Source organism: Erythrolamprus reginae, chromosome 2 (assembly GCF_031021105.1).
Source record: "Erythrolamprus reginae isolate rEryReg1 chromosome 2, rEryReg1.hap1, whole genome shotgun sequence".
In the NCBI taxonomy this organism is placed as follows: Eukaryota; Metazoa; Chordata; class Lepidosauria; order Squamata; family Dipsadidae; genus Erythrolamprus; species Erythrolamprus reginae.
The window spans coordinates 130170767-130184775 of NC_091951.1; the positions used below are offsets into that span (position 1 = coordinate 130170767).

At 36.2% G+C, this 14009-nt stretch overlaps 1 protein-coding gene across 3 annotated transcripts in view; it reads right to left on the reverse strand.

The window, feature by feature from the left end:
* Window positions 1-14009, reverse strand: part of TENM2 (teneurin transmembrane protein 2) — a 1054259-nt gene that overhangs the window by 190160 nt on the left and 850090 nt on the right. For all 3 annotated transcript variants that reach the window (XM_070739470.1, XM_070739471.1, XM_070739472.1), the window contains one exon: window positions 11430-11624. In XM_070739470.1, the coding sequence (XP_070595571.1) occupies window positions 11430-11624 (195 nt within the window). The remainder of the gene's footprint in view (window positions 1-11429; window positions 11625-14009) is intronic.

Below are 14009 nucleotides of genomic sequence, written 5' to 3' on the forward strand. Positions count from 1 at the left end.
TATGCCACAGATTGTATTTCAAATGTAAAAAATTTGTATAATAAAAATTATAAATGTATTAATTTATGGATGATCTCTGGTGGGCCCGGGACAGGGTTTATCCTCTGTCCTGGTGCTTCTTGACCTCTCAGCGGCTTTCGATACCATCGACCATGGTATCCTTCTGCGCCAGCTGGAGGGGTTGGGAGTAGGAGGCACTGTTCTTCAGTGGTTCTCCTCCTACCTCTCCGGTTGGTCGCAGTCGGTGTTAGTGGGGGGGGGGGTTGTCAGAGGTCGACCTCTAGGTTTCTCCCTTGTGGGGTGCCTCAGGGGTCGGTCCTCCCCCCCCCTGCTGTTTAATATCTACATGAAACCTCTGGGCGAGATCATCCAAGGGCATGGGGTGAGGTATCATCAGTACACTGATGATACTCAGCTGTACATCTCCACCCCATGTCCAGTCAGTGAAGCAGTGGAAGTGATGTGCCGGTGTCTGGAGGCTGTTGGGGTCTGGATGGGTGTCAACAGACTCAAGCTCAACCCTGATAAGACAGAGTGGCTGTGGGTTTTGCTTCCCAAGGACAATTCCATCTGTCTGTCCATCACCCTGGAGGGGGGAATTATTGACCCCCTCAGAGAGAGTCCGCAACTTGGGCGTCCTCCTCGATCCACAGCTCACATTAGAGAAACATCTTTCAGCTGTGGCGAGGGGGGCATTTGCCCAGGTTCGCCCGGTGCACCAGTTGCGGCCCTACTTGGACCGGGAGTCACTGCTCACAGTCACTCATGCCCTCATCACCTTAAGGTTTGACTACTGTAATGCTCTCTACATGGGCTACCTTTGATGAGTGTTCGGAAACTTCAGATCATGCAGAATGCAGCTGCGAGAGCAATCATGGGCTTCCCTAAGTATGCCCATGTTACACCAACACTCCGAGTCTGCGTTGGTTGCCGATTAGTTTCCGGTCACAATTCAAAGTGTTTGTTATGACCTATAAAGCCCTTTATGGCACCGGACCAGAATATATTTGAGACCGCCTTCTGCCGCACGAATCCCACCGGCCGGCTAGGTCCCACAGAGTTGGCCTTCTCTGTGGTGGCCCCGACCCTCTGGAACCTGGAGATTAAGATTGTCCCCACCCTCCTTGCTTTTCGTAAACTCCTTAAAACCCACCTCTGCCGTCAGGCATGGGGGGACTGAGATATCTCCCCTTGCCTATGTAGTTTTATGTATGATATGTTTGTGTGTATGTTTTTTAAATAATGGGTTTTTAGATTTTTAATATTAGATTTGTTATTTTAGACTTTTAATATTAGATTTGTTACTGTATATTGTTTTATTACTGCTTTGAGCCACCCCGAGTCTGAGGAAAGGGGCGGCATACAAATCTAATTAATACTACTACTACTACTACTACTACTACTACTACTAATAATAATAATAATAATAATAATAATAATTTCCTGCTATAATGCCTGCCCTCTAGAACATTCTCCTCTCAGAGTTGGCCTATTAGTCTTTCAAAAGAACTTGAAGACCTGCTAATATGCCTGCAAGTATGCAAAGTATGAAAAGAGTCCCTTTCCTGGCTATGTTGATGCTGACAGATCGTAATGGTTGCTATTTGTACTTAATATTTTCTTTTTTAAAATTAATATTTTATTGATTTTTATAATATAAAACACACACACAACATATTACATATAACATGTGCTCAGTGATCCCACCACCAGACAATCTATCATACCCCACCACCAGTTGGGGGTATTTCTTGTATAAATCAATTAACCCAAGAGTGAAATATTTCTTTACATATTATAGAGTGATTCCAACTTGTTTCTTATAGCTTGGTCTCGGATCCTACTCGCCATATATCGTCTTACCTTGTCCCATCGCCCCATCAGCTGTTGCAAGTCAGTTTCATTAATCGAATTCATCCTTTTATCCATAATCTCAAATTGAATGTGCTCCACCACTATACTAATTTTGCATTGTGCATTTTGTCGCATCTTTCCACCCCAAGACTATTACCGCCTGAGCGCTTTCTATCGCTGCTTGTTTTATTTCTCTGTATTCTCCCATCTCACTACTTTTTTACTAATACTGCCATTTTCTTAGTAATCGTCCATCTTATATTTAATATCCTATTAATATCCTCTTGTACTTTTTGCCAAAAGTTCTGCACCACTGGGCATTCCCAGACCATATGCATAAACACTCCTTTATCTTGGCACCCATGCCAACAGATCCCTTTAACGTTCTGTTGAAAGTGTGCAAGTTCAACGGGTGTGTAATACCACTTATGTAATATTTTCCTTTTCATTTCCCTAACTCTTGTATTCTTGATTTTCCTTATATTCTCTACTGTATTTTCCATCTCTTGCACCTCTACTTGTATCTCATTTTGCCACCATTTAGTCAATCCTTGCATCACATCCCCATCTGACTTCACTAACATCTTATATATATTGCTTGCTTGCGCCTTAGTACCCTCAGTTTTTTCTCTTATTATTTTCTCTAACTCTATCTCCTCCCTAAATAGTGCTTCTTTATTCTCCCTTTCATTCAGATATTTACATATTGCATTTATTTGTAGCCATCTTCCCTTACCCAACCACCATTCTATACGATTTCTACTTGACCTCCCATCCTTCTCATATAACTGTTCTATCTTAGTTATCCCTCTTGCCTTCAACTCTCCTATACCCCTATTTAAATTTATTTCATTATCTTTATTTATTACATAAATCGATGACAATTTTGATTTATATAATCCCATTTTCCCCTGCCATTTTTTCCAAATTTCCATAGTCCCTTTCATGGGACCTATTAGTTTATTTAAGTCACTCCTATTCCACTTTATAAAGATTAATTCTCTATTCTTCATCCTGTTTATCTGTTTTTCCAGTTTCACCCATTTATTCTCGAATAATTGCAACTCCACTAATCTTTCAATTTGAAATGCTTCCCTATACAGCTCCAAACAAGGAATTCCCCATCCACCCTCTTTTTCGTTCGCTATTAACCACTGTTTTCTTATTCTTGGTCTCTTATCTTCTTCAACCCAGTAATTAAGTTTTTTGTCCCACTCTCTAAACTTGGATGCTGGTAGCGCCCCCCCCCCGGCAGTACCTGAAACAGATACATCATTTTGGGAATTATCATCATTTTCAAGGCCCTTATTTTAGAGATTCTCCTTAGCTTTTTCTCTTTCCAGCGCTTCATCTGTTTCAACATTTTCCTCCATATTAATCTATGATTCACGTCCTCAATTTTAGCTGGATTTCTCAATAACCAAATTCCCAGATATTTAATTTTCTTTATACTTAATATTTTCTTTGAATTGTGTTTGAACTATTTTAATTATTTTTATGTTTGTTGGCCAGTAGAGTCAAAATGTGAGATGAGTGATGACACTAACTAAGTAGGTCTACAATTTTTGGAAAGTGTATATCGAAACCTTTTCCAAACAGGATTATAAAAATGGCAGAAAAATGTGTAAAGAAAAGATGTATTCAGGAAGAAATTCCACTAGAAAAGTAAGGTTCTATTGGCAATAAACCAGTTATCTAATAGGAAAGCCGCAGGCAGAGATTAAATACTCTTTGAACTCTTGAAATCTGCAGGAGAGATAGTTAAAATCCCAGCACTTCTATGTTAACACATACGGAACAATACTGTGTGGCTTTGAAACTAGAATAAATGGTATGTGTGTGTGCAGATACACATACGCACTGTTACTTATTTACTAAGAAGTATATGTCATTTCAGTTTTTCTCATCATTCCTATCACCCATTTCCTCCCATGTTGACTGTATGACTATAACTTGTTGCGTATATCCTAAGATTTTTATTAATATTGCTTCTTCATTGCTTATTTTACCCCTATGACAATCATTAAGTGTTGTACCACATGATTCTTGACAAATGTATATTTTATGTTATGTACGTTGAGAGCATATGCACCAAGACAAATTCCTTGTGTGTCCAATCACGCTTGGCCAATAATATTCTATTCTATTCTATTCTATTCTATTCTATGTGACTCTGAATGGTTTAAAAAACTCCAGATATAGCAAAAATGTTAAAAAGAAAAATATAATCTGATATAATAAGCAACTACCCAATATGACTGCCATACAAATAAAAACATATAATGTACAACATCTCCTTGAAGGGAACAAAGGGTCAAATCTTCCTGTTAAAGGTCCCTTGGAAGAGCCAATAGTCATCCAAAACCATAACTCGTATACCAAAGCAGTTAGACTCAATAGATGTGCAAAATACTGAAACAATTGTACCAATTATCATGGAAACAAAGTTTGATTTTGTCAGAAAAGGAGATACGTAGCAAGAACATGGGGATTATGACGAGATTCTGAGTTTCTGTATCAAGGGAGGTCAGGTTAAACTCATCTGTCCTATCTCTATTCTGGCAAGCAAGGAATATTTATTCAAACAGTGAGACAGTGAGACTTGCTGCTTTAGCTTATTTCTTGCTGAATTTGATTTTAATCTAGAAAGTGACATTATATTGTTTCCCATGCACATATTTTATTTTATTCAATGACTATTTAAAAAACTCCATATCTTAAACATTTCAGATTTATCCCATTATATTGTCAATTGTCACAAGTCCATTTTGGATGGGAAATGATATGTAGTTCTGATCATTATGATACATAAAGGATGCTGAGATCCTAGAAAGTGTGCAGAGAGGAACAACAAAGATGATAAAGAGTATGGAGGCTCAATCATGTTGATGAATAGTTGAGAGCTATGTATGTCTAGGCTTTGAAGAGAAAATTTCGGGGAACATGATAAGTGTCTTCCAGTATTTGAGGAGCTGTCACAGAGAAGAGGAGGTTGACTTATTCTCCAAAGCACTCCAAAGCACAAGAAGTATGGGGTAGAAGCTCATTAAAGCTCATTAAATCATCCAACCTAGAAGTAAGGAGAAATTTTCTGACAGTAAGAACAATTAATCAGTGGAATTGCTTGCTTCCTGGAGTTGTGGGTGCTTTGTTACTGGAGTTTTCAAAAACAGACTGGGCAACCTTTTGACCAAGACTGCATACAATTTCCTGCCTTGAGCAGCAGATTGGACCAAAAGACCTCCAACCCTTTGATTCTGTTTTCTATTTATTTATTTTATTTATTATTTAGATTTGTATGCCGCCCCTCTCCGAAGACTCGGGGCGGCTCACAACAAGATAGAACAAATCATAAATAATCCAAATAACTTTAAAAGATTTAAAGATTTAAAAGAACCCCATATACTAACAGACACACACACAAGCATACCATGTATAAATTAAACATGCCCGGGGGAGGTGTTTCAATTCCCCCATGCCTGACGGCAAAGGTGGGTTTTAAGGAGTTTACGGAAGGCAGGAAGAGTAGGGGCAGTTCTATGTTCTATTATCAGTAAGAAAAAAAAATAAGAATTGAATTTTCAAACATAATCAGGCATATTTTTTCAATCTGTTTCAGATTGCTGTAATTGATATGCAAAAACCCTCCCTTCCTTCCTTCATTCTCCTGGTTGTCCAGATTTTTACAACTGACATACAATAGTTTTGTATGTCAGTTGTAAATAAAACCTCTAGTTTTACTAACTATTAAAGCAAAGGATTTCTTAATATTTCCTTCTCAGCAGTTGGCTATATATTCCAAACCCTTCAGATAAAAACAAACTATTGAAGATATGAAATATTTTGTTCGTTTTTATTTACTTTCTACTTGTTATAAATATTTTGGGTTGTTATTTCTTTTTTTTTTAAAAAACCTTGCTTTATTGATTTACCTATCTGGACTTCAAACAAAAACATCATTAAATGTTGTACTGCTTTTCACTAGGGCTTTTCATGGATTGAAAATGATTTGGAAGATGCATGAGAAGAGCACCTGTCTATTACCTTTCTTCACACTTCTTTGCACAAGTGAAAAAGAGTTGTGGTTTCTTTAAGGAGTTCACTACTTAACTACTTCCAACTCAGGCAGCAGTTGGATTGATTTAATATATAGCAGAGAGGTACTGTGAGGTTTATAGTACTTCCAAATGCTTTTCAAAACATGCAGAAATGTATTTTTCTTTCATTAATCAATTTAATAATTGATTGTTCCCAGGATATCACATCAAGAATACAATTCCAGATTGCACAATTATTAACCACCCATGACTTTAAGCATCATATGTATTTATTTAATTAATTAGCTTTATATTTATTTATTTATTTATTTATTTTTATTTTTTTATTTTTTTTTTATGCCGCCCTTCTCCTTACTCAGGGAAGCTTACAACATGTTAGCAATAGCACTTTTTAACAGAGCCAGCATATTGCCTCCACAATCTGGGTCCTCATTTTATCCACCTTGGAAGGATGGAAGGCTGAGTCAACCTTGAGCTGGTGATGAGATTTGAAATGCTGACCTACAGATCTACAGTCAGATTTAGTGGCCTGCAGTACTGCACTCTACCTGCTGCACCCCCTCGGCTCTTATGTCCTGTAAGCCACCTTGAGTTGCCATGTGTGAGTTGACAGCAAATAAATGTTATAAATAAATAAATATCTCTTTTTTCTCCAAAGCTCAAAATGAAACATTCAAATTTATCCTACAATCATATAAGATAAGATAAGATAGAGAAGGCCCAAATCCCCCAATAAAAAGTCTAATTAAAGTTCAATTAATGCTCAGGCATAGGACAAGACATAAGCTCTTTATCTTGCTAAATTGTAACCTGTTGTACAGTATATATTACTCTTTATTTTGCTAAATTGTAACCTGTTGTTCAGTATATTATGGGATAAGGTATAATGCACTTACAATAGAAAAAAATAGATTGTTAAAAAGAGAAGTACAGCGGTACCTCTACTTAAGAACTTAATTCTTTCCGTGACCAGGTTCTTAAGTAGAAATGTTCTTAAGTAGAAGCAATTTTTCCCTTAGGAATCAATGTAAAAGCAAATAATGTGTGCAAACCCATTAGGAAAAAATAAAAAGCTTGGAATTTGGGTGGGAGGAGGGGAAGGAAAAAGAGGAGGAGGAGAGTCACTGCAGAAGGAATAAGGTGAGGTGAGGGGAATAAAAAAAATCCCAAACTTTAAGGCTTAGAAAAATAATAATAATTTAATAATAATAATTTATTAGATTTGTATGCTGCCCCTATCCGAGGACTTTGAGGGGCAAGGAGGGACTCTGAGGTGGCGAGGAGGAGCACGCACCTCCAATACACCTTGTGTGAGGCTGCCTCCCATACACTGACTGCTGCTGCTGCTACCTGCTGCCTCTTCCTTCCCATGCTGAAGGACTCCCCTCTCCTCTTGCTTGCTCGCTTTGAAGCCAGCACCTTTCCTTAGCTGTGGTGACTCCTCGGCTGCCCAGAGCGAAGGGAGTGTTTCTTTTCTCTGGGCGCTGGCAGAGGTTTATTCCCTGTCCAAGTGCCCAGAGAAAGGAAAATGCTTCGTTCTCTCTGGACTGCCAAAGTCTCCTTAAGCGCCACCAAAAAGCTCCTCTGGAAGCCCAGGTGGCCGGTATTAAAGGGGGAATGGCAGGAAACTGACCAGGCGTTCGTGCCGCTCTCAAATTTCCTGGGAAATTTTTCTGGGCTCGGGTTCTTAAGTAGAAAATGGTTCTTAAGTAGAGGCAAAAATATCTTGAACACCCAGTTCTTATCTAGAAAGGTTCTTAAGTAGAGGCACCACTGTATTGGGAATTAGGCACTGGTACTATTGAAATGACAGTTACAAAAAAATGTGATTAACCTATGCATAAGCTTGGAAGATTTTTGCTGTGTCTGTTCTTCAGTAGAAAGAAGTTTATTTTACAATCTCTTACATGGTGTGTTAAATTTGGGTAAAGATTTCAAAACCTCTAATCCTACAGTGTTTTCTGATTTCCATTGGTCTGGGCCTCATCAGAGTGCTCAACAGCTTCCGCTCTTAAATTGGGAAGGGATGTGTGTGTGTGTCATATAGCTTTAGGTGTTATATTAGGTACTGACCAGTAGGGTGCATTGTATGATTGATTTTTGTCTTGATTGAAAAATATGAGACCATGTAGATTGTAGAAAAATTTCCCCAATACCTCCCTTTTGTAAGTTAGGAACTCTCAGGCCAAGATATCTATAAAATTAAATTCAGTGTATAATCAACAAGGGATAGCCTGTGGGTTTAACTGATGTTAAAGGGTTCAATACAGAATATCTAGTACGAAGCATACTTATGCCGAAAATGTACTCTAATAAATGAAACCGATGCCGCAGTGCTTCCTACTGGTCAGTAGCTAACATAGGTATTGTTTACACATAGGTAACCCAGATAAGATTAAACCTATTATATCTTTTTTTAAAAAAACAACTTTTGGAATACTATGATATTATGGGAAAAGCCAATCCCCTGCAAAGATCATTTATTTGAATTAGTAAGCATGTGAATAGTCAATCACACTATGAAGTTTCACAGAATTGAAAAGTGACTTGCATAAGAATGTGTTTCTTCTTGAAGTCCATGATCTTAAAATTATTTAGCATATATAGAAAATCAACATTGTGAGATTCAGAATACATAGGATCTTTGGGGCTAGGGTTATTAGCTCAAACCTAATAACAGAGTTTTCATAGTTAGTTTCCACCATTAAAAATGGTCTTAAAGGTAGAATACATATGTTCAGTCACACAAGGACAAAAAAGGTCAAGGCATTTTTCCAATACTGTGTCATGCAAAATTCCCTTGGGCTAAAAATTATACTTGGAAAGTTAAATACCTTTGAAAAATTGCACAGCTTATAAAGCTGACAACAAAAATACTATTAAACTAACCTAATTTGTTAATTTTACTCACTTTCTACCTCAAATTGCACCAAATGAAGCTTGACAAGTTAGCTATTTCAGGGTGTGTTGGGGTTTTTGTGTGTGTGCAATTTTAATAAAGCAATAGTATATGCAGCAAAAATTTGTGTATCACATATATCGATTTCAGTGCCATGGCCATTTCAGGTAAATTGTTTGAACAATATGACTATGATGAATATCTGAAATAAAAAGCTAACGGGAAAAAAAGTGCTGACCTACAGTATCCAATTCCATTTCATAGCTAGAAAGTAGCATATGAATCAACCTAAGTCCATTCTTTTCAAAAGCACAAATCGATAGTGAAGATTTTTTTACTCTTTAATAAAAAAATCAGATATGTTTATTTGTTTTGCTGTTGTTGCTATTGTTACATGGAATCAACATTTTAAATTAATAAACAATTGCCTAAGAATTTATTTTATATGCACCTAATCTAGTATCTCCTAAAGAATTTTGCATAATCCCAACAAAATGAAAGTTATTTTGAAGATACAGTGCCAATATTATTGAATCGTGGTTTATTAAATTATGCGTGGAAAAGGCTATGTTAACCTTTCTTGTCATTTTTCTGAACGTTCTTTATATGTTTTTCATTTATACATGCTTCTAAAATCCATTGATCTTTCTAATTCCTTATCCTTTCTTGCTCCTGATTAAATCATTTGTTCATTCTTTCTGAACACCCAAATATATAGAGGTCAAACTTTAGCAGTCACAGAGAGACTTTAATAAGAATAGCATTTCATTTATGTCAAGTTTTTTTTTTCCCTCCTGGAATTTCTAAAAGAATTGCACTACCTACAAAGATAATAAACCTGTTACAGTTTACAGCATTTCTTTTCTTGAGGAAAGAACTTGGAGATGAAAACTAGTTTGAGGTTAAAAACAGGATGAAATAGGCTTGTACAGGAAAGCTAAAAAATAATCATAAATGTAATTATCATATACTGCATTTTTCCTATGAGGACAAGTTTGTTTCCACAAATAATTTTGGTGAATTGAGGAAGAATCCATCTTACATTCAATGAAAAGAATAATATGGAAAAAGAAGAACAGATGGTAGTGCCTTTGAAGGTTAGCTAGTTTTGGGAAAGGAAATTTACCCTTAACACTTTTTGAAATTCCCACACAGAGCTTCACTTTTTAAATTATCTCTTCCCTGCATCCTTTCTATTCATTTTTGTTCTCCCCTTTTGCTTTCCTGTCCCTAGACACCTTCTCTTTCTTTATATCTTACATCCATTTTCACTTTTATTTTTTTCTTCTTTTCTACTGAAAATAGGAACAAAGGTTTGCATTGCACCTTTGTATATTTTATAGTATAAGAATTGTGTGTGTGTGTGTGTGTGTGTGTGTGTACATAACAGAGATATTGGGTGGTATATACAGGTAAGAATGAATTCATTTACCCTATTTTACTTAAAACTAGTTTTGATTAATAGTTATGAACATTGATCATATATGTTTATACCACTCACACAAATGCATACATGTACATGACAGTGCACCCATGCACAGATTTATCGGAAGAGGGAAACACCAGTATCATGAAACTGCTGATCAAAGAATATCAATATTCTTTTGGGGTATAACTTTTGTATTGCATGCCACAACACAATATTGTCTATTCCATATTGTCCTATCTTACCAAGTAGACTATGGTCTGCTTTGCCAAATACCTTACTAAAGTCTAAGTAAGTGATGTTCATGGCATTCTCCTCATCCACTCATTTATTCACTTTGTCAAAGTGACTAAATAAAGTTTTTCTAGCATGATCTGCCTTTGACAAACTGATTCTGGCTTCTAGTGACTGTCTTCTGGAATGGTTTCCATTTTAAACATTACAGGGGTCAAAAATTAATTGTAAACAAAATCACACAAAATATCCCACTCCTGGCCATATTTGGTCATTTTAATTTAGTTAAAACTTTTTGCTCTCCTGTTCCTGGCAATCCCCACTCCTTTTGCAGAAAACTTTAGCTACTTAAATGTTCAATACAAAGTGCTTTTTAGAATTCATTAAATTGCCTTCCTTTCTGTGTACCATTTACTTGCCTTTAATTCAATGTGATTGTATGTAACAAGAATAATTTACTCTACATGGGGCCTCTAAGTGACATGGATACCTGTAGTCTTTCAAATCTGGCTCCTCTTCTTCTGAATTAATTATGACTGAAGTGTTTGCTTTTATAGGTTTCCAATTATGTCATTTTGTATACCATCTTTTTTATTTGTTTTGTTCTGCATTTTGCACTTTAAAAATGCTCAATCAATAAAATCCATACCCCCAAAAGAAAAGAAAAGATAGATCCAGACCCCACAACAAAAGAATCACTCAGGTTTACCTGTGGTGTGTTATTTTGCAATGGCTCAAATTATTAGGATCCTTAAGTACATAGAAAGAAAGAAGCATATACTAGTAAATACAAATCACACCAACTGGTAACACAGACGATGCTAAATTCCTTAGCTTCTGCTCCAGGACTATTATATAGTAGTTGTGTATCAGAGCATTATGGAATTTTTCCTTTTGTCCTCTTACCCTCTCTACTCAATACAAGGTGAACAAATGTAGTTTGTATAGTAGCATTTACCTTCCTCACAGTTTTCGCCTTTGTATCCTACAGAGCAAACACAGTTCCCTTCAATGCAAGAACCATGGCCTCCACATGACGGATCAATACACTGGCTGATAGGTATGTCACACTCTGGCCCTTTCCAGCCACTGTAGCACAAGCAGGCTCCTTTGGTGTATTGTCCATTGCCGCTGCACAGAACTGGACACGCAGCTGGATAATTGAATGGAAAAAGGAAACAAAACAGCATGTCAATATCCAACTTGTATAAAGGTATGCTGACTTTACTAGCAAGAAATAGACTTTAAAAGGTGTTTGAATAAAAAAAACAATACATGCTGTTCTAAATTACCATTTGAGATAATTTAGGCTTTAGGTTTCTAGAGATGCAAAATATTTTTGCTGAAGCATCTTCATCTTGATAAAAAGAAAATATCCACTGTTGGATTTAAATCAAACTTTTATAGTGTGAGAATTATTTCAATAAATACAACCATTTTCATAGTTGCCACAGTTGCCATCATTTGAAACCAATTACATTAATTACATTAACAAATCACTATATAAAATAATATACCATATTTTTTCTGAGTTTAAGATGCACCTTTTTCCTTTCAAGAGGGGGCTGAAAATTTGGGTGCATCTTATAATCTGAATGTACCTTTAACTAAACTTTTTTTCAGTCCTAACAAGGCGCTAACAAGTGAAGTGATCTTCTGTTCTTTACTAGCTAAGTGCTCCCTCCAACAATCATCTGGGATTCTGGGCTTTAGAAACCTTTTTTCAGCTCTAACAAGGTGCTAAACAGTGAACTGATCTTCTGTGCCTTGCTAACAACCAATCTTGTGACTTTATTAAGAACTAACAAAATGCTAACGAGTGAAGCTAGCGAAGCGATCTTCCCTTTGCCTGCTTTTCTCATTGTTTCTCTCTCTGAAGACAGAGAGAAGTGAAGTGTTTTAGATAAAAAGCAAGCAGCAGTGCTCAAAACCAGCAGACTAATCTGCCGAAGCTGACAAAACTAAAGACTAACTGATGAATGCCCTTTAGGCAGATTATTTTTTTCCCTATTTTCCTTCCCAAAAACTAAGATGTGTCTTATACTCCGGTGCGTCTTATACTCCAAGAAATATTGTATGATTGGGCCTATTGACAATCGCAATATTATCTTTGCAGACAATTTTTTTCTATGTAATTTTGATGTTACAACATTAAGTATAAATATTACTTTAAGTATTAACGATAGAATAGAATTCTTTATTGGCCAAGTGTGATTGGACACACAAGGAATTTGTCTTTGGTGCATATGCTCTCAGTGTACATAAAATACTGATACGTTATAATTCTGAAAGATTGACTAAATTCTAAGGCAAAATAATATTAGAAGATGCTATAGTACAGTGATTCACACCTTGATAAATTAGAACAAAGCAAGCAAAGCTTCATTTACAGACTTTCTTGTCACAACACTAAATATTGCTCAGAGAAACTTTAATGTAGCTTCCATGATTTAAAAGAAAACTCAAGTCAACTTCTTAAAAACCCAGCTTTGTCCAGACATATGGATCATTTCAAGAGCCATAACCCATATATGCCCCTTGAAATAATGATTTTTTTTAAAAAAAAGTGGAACTACCTGGAATGTTATACCATTCACAATTATTATACCATGCAGCCAGGGATGGGGAGGGGGGGAGGAAATGCAGTAGGGTAGCAAAAATGGAGTTTCACCCCAGAACACCCAATTTGCACTGAAAGATGTTGAAAGAAACTGCATAAGCCACGCCCACAGTGTGGTAGTAAAACTTTTGGTAGCCCTTCACTGCATGTAGCCATTTTCCATTTCCATTCAAAAATGGATAAGTCTTCTCATATATTATTAATATTTTGTATCTTTAAATGAGTGTTAATTCCTGGTGAATGTCTGGACAAATCCCTGCATTTTTCAGGGAAAATTTCAGAAGTGGCTTGCCCTTGCATGCTTCCTAGGGCTAAGAGAGTGCAACTGGCCCAAAGTAATTTTGTGCCTAAAGTGAGATTAGAACTCACAGATTCTGGTGCCTTAACCACTACAATATAATAATCATAAAGTTAATCTCTAAAAAATTAACGAGCTAGTTATTTGGGTGGGAGACCACTAAAAATATCTCAGATCTAGATTATTTAAGAAGAAATCTTATAACTTGAATAAATAATAATACCAAGTTATTCTGTGTGATATACTTCTATGATTGCCTAACTATATGTATGGAATGAAAAAAATGACTGAACAGAATGGAAAGCATTAATAGCTTTATCTGGTTTATGCTTATAACACAAACTTCCAGTATAGTACTTTTCCTGGAATTCACCATTGAGACACAAGTCATCTTTTTTTTTTTTAAAAAGGGCAACCAATTATATTATTAGTTGTTTTTTTTTAAACTCCTTTGATTAAAAAAATGATGGCATCAGAACAAAATACTATTACATTTCCTGTTAGAAACATATTTGGTTAGCAGTTGCTGCCATAATGAGGATTGCCAAGATTTTGATTTTGATTTTATTTATTTATATACAGTGGTACCTCAAGATACGAACCCCTCGTCTTACGAACAA